Here is an 18,442-nt window from a genome sequence, read left to right on the forward strand (position 1 = left end):
AAACAAAAACACTCCGCACCTGCCAGCAACGCGCGCGCTCATTGGCCAGCACCGGGCACGGCGCGCGGCGGCGGCGGGGACGCCTCGGGGGGGAGGGGGGGGAAGGAAGCGGGGGGAGGGGGACCCAGCGCGCACCCCCACCTACCCCGCAGGCCGCCGCCCCCATCGCGCCGCCGGGACCCCCGGGGGAGGGGGCTGCGAGCGACCCGCCCCCCCCTCCCCGCGGCACCGGGGGCTGCACGCCCCCCCCGGGACATCCGGGGGCCGCGCGGCCCCGCCCCCTGACATCCGGCCCCCCCCCCCGCGGGGACCGGGGGTCCCGGGTGGGGGGGGTGGTGGGCTGAGCCCCCGCCCCTCCGGGAGGAGCGCGGAGGCCGCGGAGCGCGGCCAATCAGGCGCCGGGCTGCCGTGGCGTCACGCTGATGTCATTCCCGCGGGAAAATCAAGCGTGGCGCGGCCCCCCCCGCGACCCCCCCCCCGGGACCCCCGAGCTCTCCACGCCGCTGAGGTCTGTCCGCAGCCCAGCGCTCGCGTTCCCGGCCCCCGCGCACGCGGAGGGGGGGCGGGGCCCGCTTCCAAAAACCGACAGTTTCAGGCCTGGATTTACCCCAAACCGCCGAGTTCAGACCCATCGGTTTTCCACCCCCACGGACACTTCAGCAGCCGCGGTTACAAGGTCTGGCTTTTATTTCGCTGACGCCTCTTCTCCTTCCAACACTGAGCGACGTGCGATAATCGTCGAGAATAAGCAAAAATATCTTCAAAAATAAAACCTTTCTCGAAGGCCGAGCGTTTGGCAGGCGGACGCCGGCGCGGCGGCGCGGCGCAGCTCCCGCCACGGCGACGGGCGCGTCGCGCCGCCCAGGCCCGGCTCTCGTCTCTCTCATGATTTGTATCACGCGGGGCGGGGGGAAGGCGACGGCGCACCGAAATGGGGCAAAAAGCGCGGAACAGCTGCCCCTGCCTCGCCCTCCCACCCCTGCGGGCGACGGCGATGCCCGCTCGCCGCCGGAGAAATCCAGGATATCCAACTTTGGTCTTGGGCGAGCAGAGAGGAACCACGCGCGGCTCTTTCCTTTAAAATGCATGTTTTGGCATTCATTCCGAAGCTGAACAGTATTTCCTTCCAATATTGCGTTTCACACCACAGCTCCGATTAAGAACAAGTCCAGCAAACCATCCCGAGGGAACCCAGCCCCGATTCAACTCGCGGGGCGCTTCCTCTCGAAGGCTGTTCCTGCCTTCGCACAGCCCCGAGCCGACCACGGGACTTTTGTACAACAAAACAACTCCGAAAACCCGTGCGGGGCAGCCCGAAAATGGACGACGACCTGCCGGAGCCCGAACAGGCGCCATTTCCGAGACGCAGCCGCCGTCGCGGGGCCTCAAGATAAATCCATCTGGTGCCGTGTTGCTCACGTCCTCTTGGCAGACACCCCACAGTCACACGATCCTGACGCTGCGTACGGTAACGTCGTTTGCTCCAGGTCGAGACTTTTATTTAGCATTTTCCTATCGTCTCAGCCTGGGAAGGTGGGAGCAGCGGTGAGGGGGAGGCTACGGGATGCAGACCACAAGGAGCAAAGGATGAATGGTGGAAAATACAAGGAGGGAAAGTTTTCCAGAGCCCGGGGGAGGGTGCTTTGGGGAAACTCCAGCTCCCGCATTCTGCAGGAGCCCTGGAACTAAGCCGAGGGCAGGAGGAAGAGGTGAGAAATTCCTACAATTAACTGAATAGTTGCCATCCTACTGAAAAGACATCGGCCTTGCTACGGGATTCGAACGCACTGGAAAAGAAACAGCTTGCCTGGAGCAGCACCGGGGTCAGACCGTAAGCAGGACTGAAATCTCTGCGGTTTAAAAGAAACATAAATCCTTGACATCTTTTCAGACCGGATCCCCAAACGCAAAGGACAATCTCACTCCCACGGGGGAAATCCTGGCCTCCAGGAATCGATAGCACAATCCAGCGGGAGTGGGATTCTGCTCAGAACATAATTCGCAAGGAGATGTGTTCGCAGAACTCTTGATTTCCCACATTCCTCTTCAGTGAATCAGATTGAACTGCTTTTAAAAATACAACACTTTCCTGAGTCTCTTTTCCTTTCAGGGACCACAAGATAAGACCACAGAGTATGCCTGAGTCATGCTCTTCATTCCAGCCAAAAGGGGAAAAATCCATCTTTTAAGGAAATCACTGCTGCTGCAGCAGCTGTTATCCAGATGAACCAGTTCGGGGCTGTTTTTCCAGCAGTGCCAGTGCTGGCACCAGGGCATGGCTGCCTCACGCTGCCAGGCTAACACCTCCTAGGGAGAGAAGGGAACGCTCGCGTGCACTACCAGAATTGCTATCTGAGAAGTGCGCTGCAAGTTAAAAGAAAAAAAGCAAAAAAACCCAAAATGAAACCCCGGAGGGCTTCGGCGACAGAAGCAGCCTGCAAAAACAAGGCCCACTTCTCAACCACGACCGCACGCTGGCTGTTCTGTCGGCATCAGTGGAAGCATTCGTAGCGGGTAAGCTAAACACGGCTCTACAGCGCTTGCAGGACGGGGACGCGTGCGGCTTACGGCCCCTCGCTTTACAAACGCAGCCTCAGAGGACTCTGGGGAAGCTCCGTGTGCCAGGCTCACTAGGAAGCAGCACTCAAATGAAGGCAGCGGAGTCCCTTTCCGATTTAGATTTGCTCCAGCGCCTGCCACAATTTCGCCACCTTCACCAAAGCTGCAGCGGCTGCACGTGTGCAGAGCTGCCCAGATCCCTCGGCTCTACCCAAATTCCCAAGTCCCTTCGGGCTCCGCGTCGTATAATGAGAACAGAGATTGCGTGAAAACAGGCAGCGCACGGCATTCAGACACAGACATAAATAAACAGCTACAACGAAAGGGAAGTCCCACGTAAGACAGCAGCCCTTCCTCACTGCCACCTGGGATAAACCGCTGACAGCCATCAGAACACAGTGCCCAGTTCTGCCAAGCAGCTCCTATCAGAGGAAGACAAAGTTCCTCAGCACCGCACTGAATCAGGCATCGAACAAGGAAATGCCACAAAAATAAAATAAATTAAAAAAATCTTCTCTTTTCTTCCAACCACCCTTTAAAAAAGAATAAAACCTAGCCCTAAAACATGCCCTAAAATAATTAGAACTTCCTAAAAACAAAAGCAACTTCTCCTGCATGGGAAGAGGGGCAGAGGAACTCGGACTCTCCCAGCACAGCCTATGTTTCTGTTTGCACCGGTTTGGGGTCTGCTCCCACACTTGCACACGCACGTAGCTTTATACCCATTAACTCTAATGGGGCTATTAATACTCATAAATTAAGAATGAGTGTAAGTGCCCACAGGGTGAAGGCCACAGTCAGGAACCTGGCCTGCCAAACGAGCTGCTGGCACTCACGCTTTCTGTCCAGTCTTTGGAGATCCTTGGAAACACTTTTTTCCTCTTCAAACACACTCCGTAAAAATCAGCATGGCAGGTTTGGAATGAATGGTTCCTTTCTTCCAATCTCGAGAACCCGCAGGTTCTGCATACAGTTCGTCATTTAAAGACACTAAGAAAATTAATTGCCAATTAGAGCAACGTCCATGAGATCATCATCTTCTTCCCCAATTAAAAACTCTGGGCTGGCCCGGGACGGTCGCTCAGCCGAAAGGATCGCGCTGCTCGTCATGGAGAGAGACTGGTCAGCTGAAATGGGGGACTTCGACCAGCTCTCTGGCTTCATGCTGTGAGATTTCTTCTTGTCTCTGTCTTTATCTCGATCCCGATCTCTGTCCCGGTCTTTGTCTTTCACTTTTTTCTTCTCTTTTTTGTGCTTCTTGTGTTTTTCTGAGCTATATTCAGGCAAAGGCCTAATGCCATCGTCGGAGCTGGGGCTGTTCTGATAGGATTTCTCCGCTATGGAAGAGCCCGACTCACTCTCACTGTCTATGTTTTGGGGAGTGTATGCTGGTGACTTACTGTGGCTGGGAGAGCAGCGCTCATGTTTTGGAGTAGATCCACTGATTAGAGGGGACCCATAGCTTTTGGAAGAAGCCATCTGAGGCCTCAGGCTATCTCCACCTCCTTCCCCAGGCTTCTGCAGAGTTACTTTGGCTTTAATGCTAGGGGACCCACCATCGTGTTTGCTGATGATAATTTTGGCCACTCCAGTGCTTCCAACATTTTTGGAATCTGAATTCTTCTTGGAAGAGTCGACAGATCCACCAGAAACAGAGACTTTTGACTTCTCTTTGTCACTCTTCTCACGTTTGCCCTGGAACTCGCCTCCAGACATATTGTGTTTGGAGGACATCGTATGGCTTGAGGAATTGGAACTTGGCCCCATCTGTCCATCCATTGGGTCATCTCCACCAGGCCCGCCAGTGACAACCCCATGTTTAAGTTTGTCTATGACTGCAGTCAGAGATGGCTTCTTGTTTCTGCTTGGGGACTTGCCTTTGGAACTTCCGTGCTGGTTCTGAGATGAAGACATGGAAGACCCACTAGACGAAAAGGAAGATGAAGATGCTGTCGAAGAGTTTGATGAAGGAGGTGGTTTCTGTGACATCGACCCAGAGGATCCCATTCCTGAAGATGATTTCATGCTTGAGCTTGATCCGGACCCAGACATATGTGAGCCTCCGGAACCCGAACTGATGGGTGACTTTGCTTTAGATGACGGGGGAGTACCTGGGACAGGTTTCATGGGAGAAGCAAGCTTGTCAGAACCTCCCGAGGGTCTAGAATGGGATGGAGAGATGTTTGGTTTACTCATGGAAGGGTTCATAAGCGATGATGGCTTTCCTTGAGGTTTCATCTTGGTACTTCCAGAACCGCTGCTGAGGCCGTGTTTGGTGATGGGGGACGATCCAGGCTTTCCCACCGACTGAGCTGAGCTTTTGGACTGACCTGAACTTGAGCCGCCCTGGCTTGAGTAGAGGCTGCTGCTCATCTTTGAGCCAGAAGACCCTTCTGATTTGCTGCTTTTAATTTTGCCTGAGGTTGAAGAGGAGGAAGAAGAGGAGGAGGAGGAAGAATGGCTATGATGGCTTTTGCTGCTCGAGGAGGTGACTGAGCCACTACTTGTATACTGGCCATGCGAAGACGGTTTGCCAACAGTCACTGTTCCTTTTGGGATCTGAATGGTTATTTTTGGAATAGGAGGAGTAGCTACACCGGGAGGAGTCTGCGATCTGCCTGAACTCCCAGGAGATTTGGAACCCCCCGTGCTTGCTGGTGGCGTGAAAGGCCTGTTTGATGAACTGTGAGATGGAGATTTCCCATCTGTCTCCTGCTTTTTCCGCTTTGGAAGTTTCTCTTTACTTTTACCATCACTGGATGGCGTCCGGCTGCGCTTCCCTGGCTTCCCATCTATCCCGGGACCTGCCATGTTACTTCCAGAACCATTGCCTTCCTTTACCCGTTTCTGAGACTTTTCTTTTCCTAAATCCCCTGTATTCAGTAAAGGGCTCTGACCTCCACTGTGATGCTCCAGGATGTCAGAGGACCCCAGTGCTTTGCTTGCAGCTGCAATGATACTAAAATCTACCGTATCAGACTGATTGCTCCCCTTAAATTTATTTTCCCCCCCGTCAGCTCCCAAGACTTGCACCCCCAAAGTACTCAGAGCCTGGGATGCATAGCCCTTGAAATCATCAGTGTCTCCACTCTGACTACTCTCATCAAAGTACTCCTCCCCAAAGCCACTCTGACTCTGACTGTTCAGCAAGTCAGGATTGAAATCTACTCCATCTGGAAAAAAATGGTTTGAAGAATCACTGGTGGGGCTCACAGCAGCATCTGCTATCAGGTCTGCTGGATCTGTGTAGGGGTTCTCACTGTTGTTCGTCTGAAAAACATCTGGGTCAAAGAGGGCACTTTGTGAATGTCCTGAACTAGAAGAGTCTCTCACTGGAGTACCAATGGGTGGACAGTCCTCATTAGTGGTGGGGAGCTTGGAAGCCTCCTCTGCTATGTCCGAAAGGATATCAGTAACATCGGCTCCAATACTGTCCGAACTAGAAAGCCGAACCATTCTCTGAATACTGGGCTGTGAGTGAGGTATAGGCTGCGGGTAAGTAGTAGGAGGAGTGCTGCATTGGCTGGGTGCTGGAGTAATATGAGGGGTGTCCAGGGTATCTGCAGTCATGTTGACATCAAAAATGGGATTCTGGGAGTCAACATCCATGGAAAAGAGCTCCCTCTGGAAATCATCCTCAGTCTGATGCTTGGGCTTGTCGGCTGGCATGCGGGATTTTTTTTTCTTTTGCTTACTCCCCCCAGGGCCCATTTCCATTCTGGGGGAGCCAGAGGAAGAGTTCTGCCTTTCGAGAGGGCTGCTCCCATACAGAGTGGAGAAATCCTGAGGTGGATTCTCCTTAAGAAGGTTCATGAGCATGGGGTGGTTCTTGGTGTTGCCTGCTGGTGAGGATACTGGTGGTGGTGTGTGATGGGGAGGGGTTGGACTTGAGCCAATGGCAGACCCCACACTCCCTGTGATCTGCAACAAACTAGTAAGAATAGGGTTCTGAGACACCTTGCTGAAGTCCTCCCCGTGGCCCACCGAGTCATGCCTCTCTTTCATGCTTAGGCTCATGTTAAACAGAGTAGTGATGGGCCCCCCAGGAAAAGTGTTTGTTGGGGTAGTGGTACCACTCATTGGGTTGCTGCCTGTGGTCATGCCATACCCTGGGCTGCTGGCTGGGGGAAGGTTTTTCTTCACCATATCTTCTACTGTCTCTGCAATGAGGGACAAGGCTGGTGTGTCCGCCTGAATCGTTTCTGCTTTTCTACGGATGGCTCTCATGGTGACAGGAATGGACATACACCTGCAAGACACAAGAGAAAGGGTTTAGCACGCATTTTGCTGCCCTACAGCAATGTTGACTGAAGGCGTTTTAACAGCTTCATCAGACATAATCAAGCAGTAAGGCTCTTCGGCCTTACTGAGAGAGAGCAACAGGTCCAGGCACTGTAAACGCCCTGCTGTTCTGCTTCTGTTTACACTTATTCCACCACGCTTACCTAGCCATGCATCGCCTTGCAATCATAATGGGAGAATTAATCAATCAATTAACTCTAATAACTAATAGCTGAGAGATCATCATCTTGTAGTTAAAGCACAGGATGCAGTCTGGGTTGTTACCCTGAGTCTGCCTGAAAACACCTTTGTCTAAGCTTGGCAACCTAACTTCCCGCAACCCTGTAAAAATCAACAATAACGCCACATTCTACTCAAGGACAACAAGCCTGTAATGTTCTGAAAGAAAAAATAGCTATTCTCACTCAAAAGGTCTGTGGTGTGCCCTGTTGACATTCTGCTGTGTTCTGAATGGTGGCTGGGGTGGAGGAACCTCGACAAAAGGCCTGTGTAAACGACAAACTGCAGGGGACCTCTTCCACATTTTACAAGACTTAGAAAGCAACCAGCTATGGCAGAAGGCATAAATAGCTAGGCACCTCGGACACGCCCTCAGAAATAAGCAGCTATGGCTCAGCGTCTGGAATGGAATTTTCAACAGGGCTCCGAGCTTTCCTCTCTTCCAAACAACCACTACCAATGCTCACCCACACAGAGAACAGCTCCAAAACCGCGAAGATAAGTATCAGATAGAGTTCATCTGTATGATTTGTAGTGCATGGCGGCACAAAAAAATCCAGCTTACCTTTGAACCACTTTGGCAATGAAATCATCTGTACAGATAAGAGCATCGGACAGCCCTTTGTACAGCTTACAGTTCACATGAGTAGAGTCTTGCACATCCATTACCACTAAAAGAGAGAAGGCATTTGGAAGGGATCAAACTCCTGGTTATAGCGGAAAAAAACCCTGCCTTCCTTCCCATAACCACACTCGCGCTTTTACCGAGGCCACTTACCACACACCAGGGAGTCGTTCACAGGATGCTGAAACGATACACTAAAACAGGAGTCAGAGAGAGGACAAACTTCAAACTGCAGGATCCCAGGAGAATCTGAAAGACATGGGAACCATTAAATTAGGGAGCACAGGAGATGAACCACAGGCACCAGCTCAATACACCTCTACAGAAGGAAAAAAAAAGAAAAGAAAAGAAAAGGAATGCAGCATAGGCCTCATTTCTTATTTTTATGCCTGGGAAAATCTCCCAGGGTTTCTTATTATCCACACATCATATTCCACTTGATGCAACACCCACCTTCTTTTAAAACTGTTCGCTTGACACAGCTGCCAATCAGCGTGTTGTACGCCACCTGATGTCTGATCAAATTGAGGATGAGAGGAACCCGCCCAGGGTGCTGGAAGGCGATTTTACTTATCAGAGTTCCTTGAAGGCTTCTTCCATCTGGGAGAGGAGCATCTTTGTTCAGAAAGTAACAGTGCTGCTGTCCTGGAAGAGCCTGACAAACAATTTCTGCTTTACTTCAACTACTGCTGGGTACAAGGCAATAACAGACATCGAGGAAGGAAAGTGCAGGCCCCAGATCCAAGTGATGCCAAGCCACCTTTCTGGCTGAAAATTACAAACAATGAAGCTGATTTTCTTTCAGTCTGAACGAACAAAACAAGGGTTTAGCTTCCCAGAAATAGTACACGCCAAACAGTATGCATTTCCCCACTAAAACAGTTTTGTACAACGTGGCATCCCTTCTGAGGAAAAAGGGAAATCCACCCCAGTCCACAGCAGATCTGTCATCGACAAATTTAAGAACTAGGATTTCTCCCAAAGTGATGCGATTCATTCAGCCACACGTTACAGTCTGAACAAGATGAAGGGACAGAACCTGGGCAGGCTCAGTCCCACACCTCTGCTGTCAGTCCGGCAGCTGCACTTCAACAGCAATGGATTTTTCATTATCTAATTTTCCTAATTATTATGGTCATGTCAGTATCTGGATTCTAATGCTTGGATAGCATAGGCTTTGCCTATGAATATATGCTGTATCGATTTCCTTCATCCCACTTAAACGGTTGAAAAACCCCACACTGCTCATCTACACGTGTAATGTCCTGGTTATAACAACATACTTACTGCATAGAAGCGCATATTGTGGTTTAAAGGTAGAGGATCAGCCTCCTTGGATAATTCAAACTGTGTGATCAACTCATACAAGGGTACAAACGTTGGTGGTGTGTCAAACAACGGAATACCTGAGGGAAGAAGACGGCATAGAACGATAGCACCCACGAGTCAGAAAGAGACGGCGGACCAGAGAAGGCATTACCGTCTAGCAAAAGAAACCTACCAAGGTTCGACCAAAACCAACAGCACAAAACCTTGAGCAACTTCTCTGGCACACGTTAAAAATCCACAGCAGTTTATTAATAGGAATCTAGTGGGTATCTGTCTCACAGACCTGCAACCCACCTGTGCAGCCCTGAAGTTTCTGAATGAAAGCTCGAGACACTGGAATGGGACGTGGGAATTTCAGGAAGAAACAAGCTGGTAAGTCCACACTGTTGGCACTGGTGATTGACGAGAAAGACGGAGTTCTGAAATATTGAGTTAATACAAAATCTTATTAGATGCAGGGCACGACTCTGGCTTCTGCAATGAGCACCAGACATACAATTTACTCTTTGCTCAAATACAAGCAGACTGTTATACCTGCTTCAAATTTAAGATACTCCTCAAAAGCACGTCACATGCCTGAAATACGTATTTCTTGGCTTGAAGACAGCACAAAGTGCTTTATATAACGCTATGACATCATGCAGTCACCTCCCCACTCTGACTTCAACAGAGGACTGAATGTTGAATTTGCATCTGGACAAGGCTGCGGAGAAAGGCCTGGCAGACACGTCCTTCGCTTACCCTTTGCTGTCAACTGGATGAGAGCCCATGATCAGTGGTGCGATTGGAAGTTTGTACATAGTCATGGTTCCCTCAACCGTTACTGACACATTCATACCCAGAGACCGAGGCACTGCAAGAGGAGGCAAGAAAAACGAAACAACACAAGCTGATGAAAAAAATCCATGCAAGCTTTACGAATTAAATATCACTATGGTGGAAATACCCTACTGCCTCTGCAAGGCACAGCTTTCAGCGTTCACCTTTATCACTAAATGGACTACAGCCAAACCAGTTATGCTACCCAATGCTCTATTTTTATCTTGCAAGGTAGACCAATTGCATAATTCTTAAAATATATTGCAAATACGTTTGCAAGTTTGTCATATGTTCTTTACAAAGAAAAACAAATAATGATTTTTGGCAAATTTCACCTTCTTTCCCAAGTTCAGCCTCAATTCTAATTGATGCTTGGTTTTGTCATTTTGTCATTTTACCAAGAGACAGAAGTCCACGTACATGTATAAACCTGACCTTTCAGCAAGATGGCACAATCCCACAACAAAATAAATCTCACGCTAACGATGAGATTCACCCTAAGGAAAAAGGCTCTGCCTGCAGACCGTCACCCTTGGTAGCAGTCCAGCTCAAAGTCCAGAACAGCAAGGAGGTTTGAGAAGGTGGCCAACTGAGCCAGCACTTACACCAGGGCTTATTATCCCCATGTCCTCTGTAAGGCAGCCTATGATTTTCCTGTGCTACAGGCTGACAGCAGAGGGGAGCTAGACCGTTGGAATTCTGCTTTCTTCTCTCCTTCAAGCAGCAGTAGTCCACACCAGCTTCTAAAGCTGACCTACCATTGTTCTCATGCAAAATAACAGGGGCTCCAGTGCCATCTTCAAATAAATCATAGGGCGAGACATAATACTTGAGATTCATCAGGAGACCTGTGGGAGAGAAGCTTTTGAACAGACATCCCGACAACACAAGTTAACCCGATTGTTATCAACCCCTGCAACCACATAACATTTGCACTGTAACACAGCACACACTGGGCAGAGCTGCCAGTGCTCCTTGAAAGAGTTGTTTCTCTGCTGTCAAAGACACAGGCATGGCCATCTGCCACAAAACTGCCGAGTGCAACTTTGTAAAGAAAAGTTGGCTTTCTGCATCACATGGGTCTTACAAATACTGAACCACCTTGTCCCTCTTTTAGTTTGACCAACATTTCCCATTACCACCATCAGTCAACGTGAAATAAACTTCCATCAAGGGGACCCTGAACAAAGTACTTCTCATTCTTTTCAAGTGTTAATCAAAGGTACCTCCACTCCTGGGGGTAAGATAGCCAACACTGCCATGAAGAATCTTGTCGAGGGGATTTGCGTTGGTGGCTTGCCTGCAAGAGAGGCAATCACGGGTCTGTAGCAAGCCAGAGTCATACCTGAAGCCAAAATTCATGTGCTGATAGCAGCCTAAGATTTTAGCTCAACATACACACTCCTCGGTCACACAGAGGTAGCAATCTTAAACTTCACACTGTTACAGGCAAAACAAAAGCTGCTTTACTCTCTAGGGCATGGATGGATTATCCAGTGAATCTGCAGCAGTGAAAGAGGGTCAAATGTTTCTCAGTTTCTTACTGGAAAACACATTACCATAATCCATCCACAAACTTGAGTTTTTTTGCGTTTTAGACTTTCTTTCAGTTGAATTCTGCAGTTAAAAACGAATTGCTCAGAAAGCTCTGAGCATTTTTTCTCTAGATCTCCTTCCCCTGCTACCACAGGCCTTCTACAGGCTCACAGAATCACAGAATGGTAGGGGTTGGCAGGGACCTCTGTGGGTCATGTAGTCCAACCCTCCCGCCAAAGCAGGGTCACCTACAGTAGGCTGTAGAGGACCTTGTCCAGGCGGGTCTTGAATATCTCCAGAGAAGGAGACTCCACAACCTCCCTGGGCAGCCTGTTCCAGTGCTCCGTCACCCTCAGAAGGAAGAAATTCTTCCTCGTGTTCAGCTGGAGCTTCCTCTGCTTCAGTTTGTGCCCATTGCCCCTTGTCCTGTCGCTGGGCACCACTGGAAAGAGTTTGGCCCCATCCTCCTGACACCACCCTGAAGATATTTGTAAGTATATATTAGGTTGCCTCGCAGCCTTCTCTTCTTCAGGCTGAACAAGCCCAGCTCCCTCAGCCTTTCCTCGTAGGAGAGATGTTCCAGTTCCCTCACCATCCTTGTAGCCCTCCGCTGGACTCTCTCCAGTAGCTCCTCATCTTTCTATGAAGAAAGATGAATAGGCTCAGCATATTCTTTGCAATAATGTCAGACTGTACAGGCACTGACGGGACGTCCTGAACATCCAGTACTTGGCAGGATCAGAATCAGTCAACACCATGTCGCATCATCAAGTAAAAACAAACCCACAACAAAAAACAACAAACCATCTAGATATCCTTACCAATACATCCCTGCCATCTTCGAGAGGTCCAACTCTAAGGACTGCAGAGCTAAGTACATTTTAGTTTTAAGTTTGCTGGGGAAAAAAAAAAAACAAACAACAACAAAACACCGTAAGAAAAATTGAAAGGAACTGTGCAATGAAATCCAACTCGCAGCACTGCCGGCTGACAAGCTGCAGCACTTGCCATCACACTGAGCATTCAGAAATTCTAACTCTTCATTCCTTATCCCCACTTCACGTGAAATCCTCCCTACGCACCGTGTGCGCATGCAAGCCATGGTGATGCAGTCAGTGGGATCACACACCACGAAAATTTAAGTACAGAACTAAAAGCTTGTAGATTGTTTAATTTTATATATGTGGATGTAAATAAATATATTCTAGACTTACTTGTCTCCTGGCAACTTGTACAGGTTCACAAGTCCCCTTAGATGCTTAGAAAATTCATCAAAATTTTTCTCTCTGAAATGAAGAGGGAGAAAAAGCTAACATGTATTCAAGTTTGTAACAGATACAGTTTTGTTTTAAAAAGTTATATTTATACAGACAGTCACTTAAGAAAAGACTTTTGCTACATGAAAGCTACAAAATGAGTTCTGATCCAGCTTTAATGATTCTGATGAATGGTGTCCTGTGGCTTCCAAGACACCATGCACAGCAGTCAGAATCAGAAGTATCTGAATCAAAGCCAGACGAAGTCGAGACGCGTTGTGGGGAAGGAACAGTTACGAAACATGTTGCGTTTCCAGACACAAAATAGCATCAGATCACTACCGCAAAGAGAAGCCTGTCAGAAAATGCAACAAACAACTCCTGTTGCTCACCTCAGATGTTGCACCAATTCTGGACAACTCTGAAAAGGAAAGAACATACAACGACATCAATGTCGAATGCAGCAATGCCAGCCTTTGTGCAGCACAGCAACTGCAAAATATCAGGACAGTAAAATTCCTGAGCATCAGCCTTTAACGAGAAGCAACACAATGCCCATAACTACACATTGCTATGGTTCTAGTTCTGCTCGTCAGCCCCCTCTGGGACAAACTCAAGCAATACTCTTTCCTCTTAAATGACTAATTTGAAGTAAACTTTTAAAATTGTGAAGCCTTAGGTTGAAAACCTATGATCTTCTACAGAGATATTAAAAACGGTCCGTTTCCAGAAGAGTGGCTAGGCCAATGTAAAGAGCAAGTTCAAACTCTCACATAGGCGCAGAAAGGAAGTAAAGCCATTTTCTTTCAGCATTCCACGTTTTAGTACTTTCCATTCACAGATCTAAATTTTATAAGATTAGTTTCCCTAGCCTTCCTCCAGAAACAAAATTCTCAGAAGAACAGCGATAACTTCCTTAAATAATTTTGCCAGTTACAAAACCATTCAGAGAAAAAGAGAGACCATCAGTAGAACGGTCCTTCTACACTTACACCACACCGATCAGGTTAACCCACAAGAGCAGACTACTCCATGGAGGCTTCTACTTTCCATTACAACAAGCAGCCAAGGTGTAACGCTAGGTCTAGCAGAGCATTCAATACAATCCATTTCCTCTTGCTCAGACAGGAGGGAGCCAAAATGGCAGTTCCAAAAACACAAAGGAATTACTTTCATCTTTGTCAGTAATACGTACCACAGGGTTTTCTCCGTGGTGAGCCACCTTGACATCACACAGCAGCCCTGTAGGATCTAACTGGACTTCCACATAGAACATGTCTGAAGTGATGTAACATTCAGTGCCATTTGCACTAAGGTGAGATCCAAGGCTTACATACAAAACAAAACAAAAATTGTTATGAGATGCACACAAAAACCAACCGAACCAGCAGTGAGATTACGATGTGTACAGATACAGGGGAAAAGCCTTTGCCATAAAACAAAGGAGAAGACCTACCCGTTTTGTCTAGCTATAGACTCTAAGCGATCTGTCATGGCAGGCAGTGAAGATACTACATGGAGAGAGCAAAAAACAAGGTTTGGTGCAATGATTCGACATTTCCCCAGGAATAAGACATCAGCATTAAAACCAATCTCAACTAGTTACTCCCTCCCACATCTGCTCACACCCTCACATGTGCAACTATACACCTCAACTGTATTCAAAATACGGGCAGAACAATCTCCATAAAGAAAAACAAATGTTCTCAGAACTGCAAAGAGAGAACGGATTTTCTTCCACAAGTAGAATTCAGGTATGGGCATGCACAATAAAACTAGCCCAGGCAATCTGGCTGGTACAGACTGGCACCGAGATAAGTGTGCTTATGTAAACGGGAGCACACACACACACTAGGAGCACAGTGAAATGTGCCAGCAACTACCTGGCTTGCTTTTCTGACCTGGAGTATTTCCATAGCATATCACCGTTCAGCAGTTCATAAAGCGCATGCACGGAGCGTACCAACCTTTCAGCGCCTTCTGCAAAGTCTCCAAACAGCTCACCAGATGTTGGTGCCCCCCCGAGTTCATCACAACTCGCTTTTCCTTAGTCAGAAAGAAGAAAAACGTTCTGTTTGTGTATCACGCAGTAAGAGGGAATTATTGCAACTTTTGTTCAGTCAAGTGAGGTTTATTTAGGTAATTCAACGCAGATTAGATTTCATCCCAAAATTACATCCTCATTTTGATTCCTGTAGGAGCACAGTATCCATTTTGGAAGCAGGTAACAAAGGCAGGACTGGAATTGATTTATTTTCTTTTGAGCAACTTGCTCATCTGGAAGAACAGACTGTAGCAACTTTTTAATAGGTATAAGCTCACAGTTCTATACGAGACGACAGAGAAATAACGAGACAGGCAAACTTTTAACACCACAATATAAGCAGAAGCCTTTGATGTAGCTCTCCCCTGCCTCCTGCTCCTCCCTGCCCCCCGCCCAGAGACCAACATTTCATGGACTAAGCCAACACCGAGCTCTGAATATCACTGAATGGGGAGCAAATCGCTTCACAAAACGCAACGTTCTGAACCAGTGAGTGGCTGAACAGTTTGGGCTTGTGAGCACAGGCTGAAACCACAAGTTTGACCCTTTCCCTGGCCCTGGGCTGACGGCTGCCCCATGTCAGTGCAGCTGCAGAGGGGGAGGCTGTAATTAGGGAAGGCAAAGGGATACCAGGCAGAAGGGGTACGGACATCACCACCTCTCCCGCACACTGCAGGTGTGAGAACTCCACCACACTGGCCCAGGAGGAAATCAAGGCTCAAACAAAATGCAAAGCACTTTGAAGAGACCTAACAAACCGCTAACAAAATTATTATCAAAGAAACTTCAGAAACCCCTCTGCTGAGATACCAACAATTCTTACCATGACTTGACGGACTAACTTCATGGTTTCTGTCCAAGGTCTGTTCTGGTTGTACTTTGTGTGAAGTCTTTCTAGGAGGGTACTCATCTTGTTCAGCTTCTCCGTTTCTGTAAGACAGGGGAATACTCAGAAAAAAGAAAGAGACAGTATTTGAAGTTTTACAAATAAGACAGCTTGGCAGTTGTAATGAAAATACTTTTCGCCTTTAAGCTAAACCTGATTTCAAAAAAAGTTATTTACTGCTGATTTATCCCTGCGACCTAGACCTTAGGGTTAAGTAAATGTTACAGATATATCACAAGCTACCAAAACCTAAAGGACCATACAATGCCTACGGGCCTCTTGGGGAAAGCCCAGCTCCTATTCCTATTCACACTGAACGACGTGGCCCCATCAGGTCAAGTTATGGCAGGACAGGAATATCTTGGGGCACTGTCTGAAGATACAACGGCATGGTCTACAGATGAAGCTTCCCTGAGACAAGAATGATGACTAGATGACCCACAGAGGTCCCTTCCAACCCCTACCGTTCTGTGATTCTGTGAAACGGAGAGTGTGGAAAACATTGTGTTAAAGCAGCAAGGTTAAGCTTTGTTTCCTGAAATCTCTATTCACTGTTCACTTGTTCAACCACCCAACCTCTCGTACATTAAAGATCTTCACAGACCCTTCCACCACCAAAAAACCTCAAACAAATCAGCCCGATCGCCAGTCGTTACAAGTTCTCTGATCTGACACACTCCCACCTCAGGCTAGCTTGAAACCCCTCGTCTCCTCGGTGCTGTTCCAGAGCCAGGGCCCGGCTGTGAGATAAGCGGTGGACAACTCAGGGGGTCACGGATCTCTACCAACCCGGAACCTACCCAGCCTTCACGAAACACCTCTCAAACCCACAGACTCCCATCTACCAGCTGTGGTTCTACAAGTTCATTTCTGTATATTTTAGAAAGTTCCACTGTTACGAATAACATCTCTCTGACGAGAGAAACGGGACACACGATCAGTGACTAAGCACAAAAACAGCATTGGACAGTTTAGCCAAAAAAGTTCCAAGACAAAACGGTTCATTTTTGCCCTACTCTCTACTCAGACACACGCGCAAAGAGAATACAGTGTTCAAGAGTACGATAATTTTGCCTTTTTCTTTTTTGCTATGAGACAGCCTTTTCTACATTTGCATTTGTCAAAAAATCCCAGCAGAGACCACTGCCAAAACAAACCCTGTCACTGGCAGTAGCAGGTCCAGGGCAAACACAGGTCCATGACACTGTCACTGCCACAGCACACAACCCTGCAAGCCCTCAGCCGCACAGTTTCCAGGGCTTATTTTGGTTATTGATGCAGGTACAGTTCACAGACCTAACGCCGACCCCATCAAGCCCAAGCATAAGAAATAAATGTTTGCTAGATGTTTCAGGCACTTTACGCCTCTCAGCCGTGTCAGACTCTCAGAACGGTTGAGGCTGGCAGGGAGCTGTGCAGGTCATCCAGCCCCAGCCCTGGCTCAAGCAGTGCCACCTACAGCCAGCAGCCCAGGGCCGTGTCCAGGGCTTCCAAACCTCTCCAAGGACGGAGACTCCACCACTGCCCTGGGCTCCCTGTGCCAGGGCTCAGGCACCCTCAGAGCAAAGAAGTGTTCTGTGATGCTCCGGTGGAGCCTCCCGCCTTCCTGTTTCTGCCCATGGCCTCTGGTTCATACCTGGGACGGGCCAGGCTTCCTCTGAATCACAGAATCATTAAGGTTGGAAAAGACCTCTAAGGTCATCAAGTCCAACCATCACCCCAACACCACCATGCCCGCTCAACCACATCCCAAAGTGCCACATCTATGTGGCTTTTGAAGCCGTCCAGGGATGGGGACTCCACCACTGCCCTGCGCAGCCTGGTCCAATGCCTGACCGCTCTTCCAGTAAAGAAATTTTTCCCAATATCCAACCTAAACCTCCCCTGACGCAGCTTGAGGCCATTGCCTCTCGTCCTATCGCTGGTTACTCGGGAGAAGAGAGCAACATCTGCCTCACTACAACCTCTCTTCAGGCAGTTGTAGAGAGCGAGAAGGTCTCCCCTCAGCCTCCCCAGTGCCAAGTACAGGGGCCCGATCCCCTCCCTGCTCCTGCTGGCCACATCATTCCTGATCCAAACCAGGATGCCGCTGACTTTCTTGGCCACCCGGGCACACTTCTGGCTCCTGGTCAGCTGGCTGTCAACCAACACCCCCAGGTCCTTTCCCACCGGGCAGCTCTCCAGCCGCTCCTCCCCAAGCCTGGAGAGCTGCATGGGGTTGGTGTGACCCAAGGGCAGGACCCGGCAGATGGCCCTGTTGAACCTCGTACAACTGGCCTCGGCCCATCGATCCGGTCTCTTTACACCGGGAACGGGCCGGGCTCCCTCTGCTTTACACCGGGAATGAGCAGGGCTCCCTCTGCTTTCCAGCTCTCTCCGGGTATTTGTGTAGATCAGTAAGATCCCGTTAAGCCCCGGCACAGGACAAGCTCTGCCAGATCTCAGCGACCTCGGCATATTCGCCTTTATTTCCCTGAAAAACGGAGCCACCCCGCCGCCAGCACCGAGCCCCGGAGGCCAGGCCGGGGGAGCGGAGAAAGCCCGGCACGGTGCCACCGGCTCCTCGCCCTCCCGCCGGGCCGCGGCCCCGCTGCGACCTCCCGCGGAGACGCCTCAGCCCCAGCCCGGCGCCTCGGGGCCGCCCCGACTCCTCGCCAGCCGGCGGGCAGCCCCGCCACCGGCCGCGCCCCCGCCGCACTCACCCTCGGCGCTGCCCGGTGCCGCCTTCATACCGCGGGCCGGAGGGGGCGGGGCCGCAGCGCCGGGGTCGCGTCGGGCCGGGACGAGCCGAGCCGCGGCCGGGCCGCTCCGCGCCGGCCCCTCAGACGGCGGCGGCCGCCATCGCCCCAGCCGCGGCTGCGCTGCGG

General features: G+C 49.6%; 2 protein-coding genes across 3 annotated transcripts in view; both read right to left on the bottom strand.

Moving 5' to 3' along the window:
* The window catches only part of FBXL20 (F-box and leucine rich repeat protein 20), a 48,986-nt gene extending 48,718 nt beyond the window's left edge, over positions 1 to 268 (bottom strand). Inside the window, exon 1 of one of the 2 annotated variants that reach the window (XM_075443329.1) lies at positions 146 to 268. In XM_075443329.1, the coding sequence (XP_075299444.1) occupies positions 146 to 166 (21 nt within the window). In that variant the 5' untranslated portion in view covers positions 167 to 268. Of the gene's footprint in view, positions 1 to 19; positions 105 to 145 lie in introns of those variants that run through there. The other variant, XM_075443330.1, reaches the window with a different exon arrangement.
* A 401-nt stretch (positions 269 to 669) lies between these two features.
* MED1 (mediator complex subunit 1) lies at positions 670 to 18,362 on the bottom strand. Its single transcript, XM_075443448.1, has 17 exons — positions 18,278 to 18,362; positions 15,513 to 15,619; positions 14,613 to 14,691; positions 14,102 to 14,156; positions 13,841 to 13,973; positions 13,038 to 13,066; positions 12,604 to 12,675; positions 12,211 to 12,285; positions 11,080 to 11,153; positions 10,612 to 10,701; positions 9,776 to 9,887; positions 9,329 to 9,453; positions 8,993 to 9,111; positions 8,159 to 8,360; positions 7,859 to 7,954; positions 7,646 to 7,751; positions 670 to 6,808 (listed from the first exon to the last, which is right to left on the bottom strand). Exons 1-17 carry the CDS (start codon positions 18,303 to 18,305, stop codon positions 3,559 to 3,561), a joined length of 4,752 nt encoding a protein of 1,583 aa, XP_075299563.1. The 5' UTR covers positions 18,306 to 18,362; the 3' UTR covers positions 670 to 3,558.
* Between the last annotated feature and the right edge of the window lie 80 nt (positions 18,363 to 18,442).

The sequence above is a fragment of the Opisthocomus hoazin genome, chromosome 26 (assembly GCF_030867145.1).
Source record: "Opisthocomus hoazin isolate bOpiHoa1 chromosome 26, bOpiHoa1.hap1, whole genome shotgun sequence".
NCBI classification, from domain to species: domain Eukaryota; kingdom Metazoa; phylum Chordata; class Aves; order Opisthocomiformes; family Opisthocomidae; genus Opisthocomus; species Opisthocomus hoazin.

What these genes read in the sequence shown, in the direction of transcription:
- MED1 (XM_075443448.1), bottom strand. Translation starts at nt 18,305, where the DNA reads ATGAAGGCGGCACCGGGCAGCGCCGAGG. An exon ending in GCGAACAGTTTTAAAAGAAG is followed by an intron (nt 7,955 to 8,158) that starts GTGGGTGTTGCA and finishes CATGTCTTTCAG; the next exon opens with ATTCTCCTGGGATCCTGCAG. An exon ending in GAACGACTCCCTGGTGTGTG is followed by an intron (nt 7,752 to 7,858) that starts GTAAGTGGCCTC and finishes TCTCTCTTTTAG; the next exon opens with TGGTAATGGATGTGCAAGAC.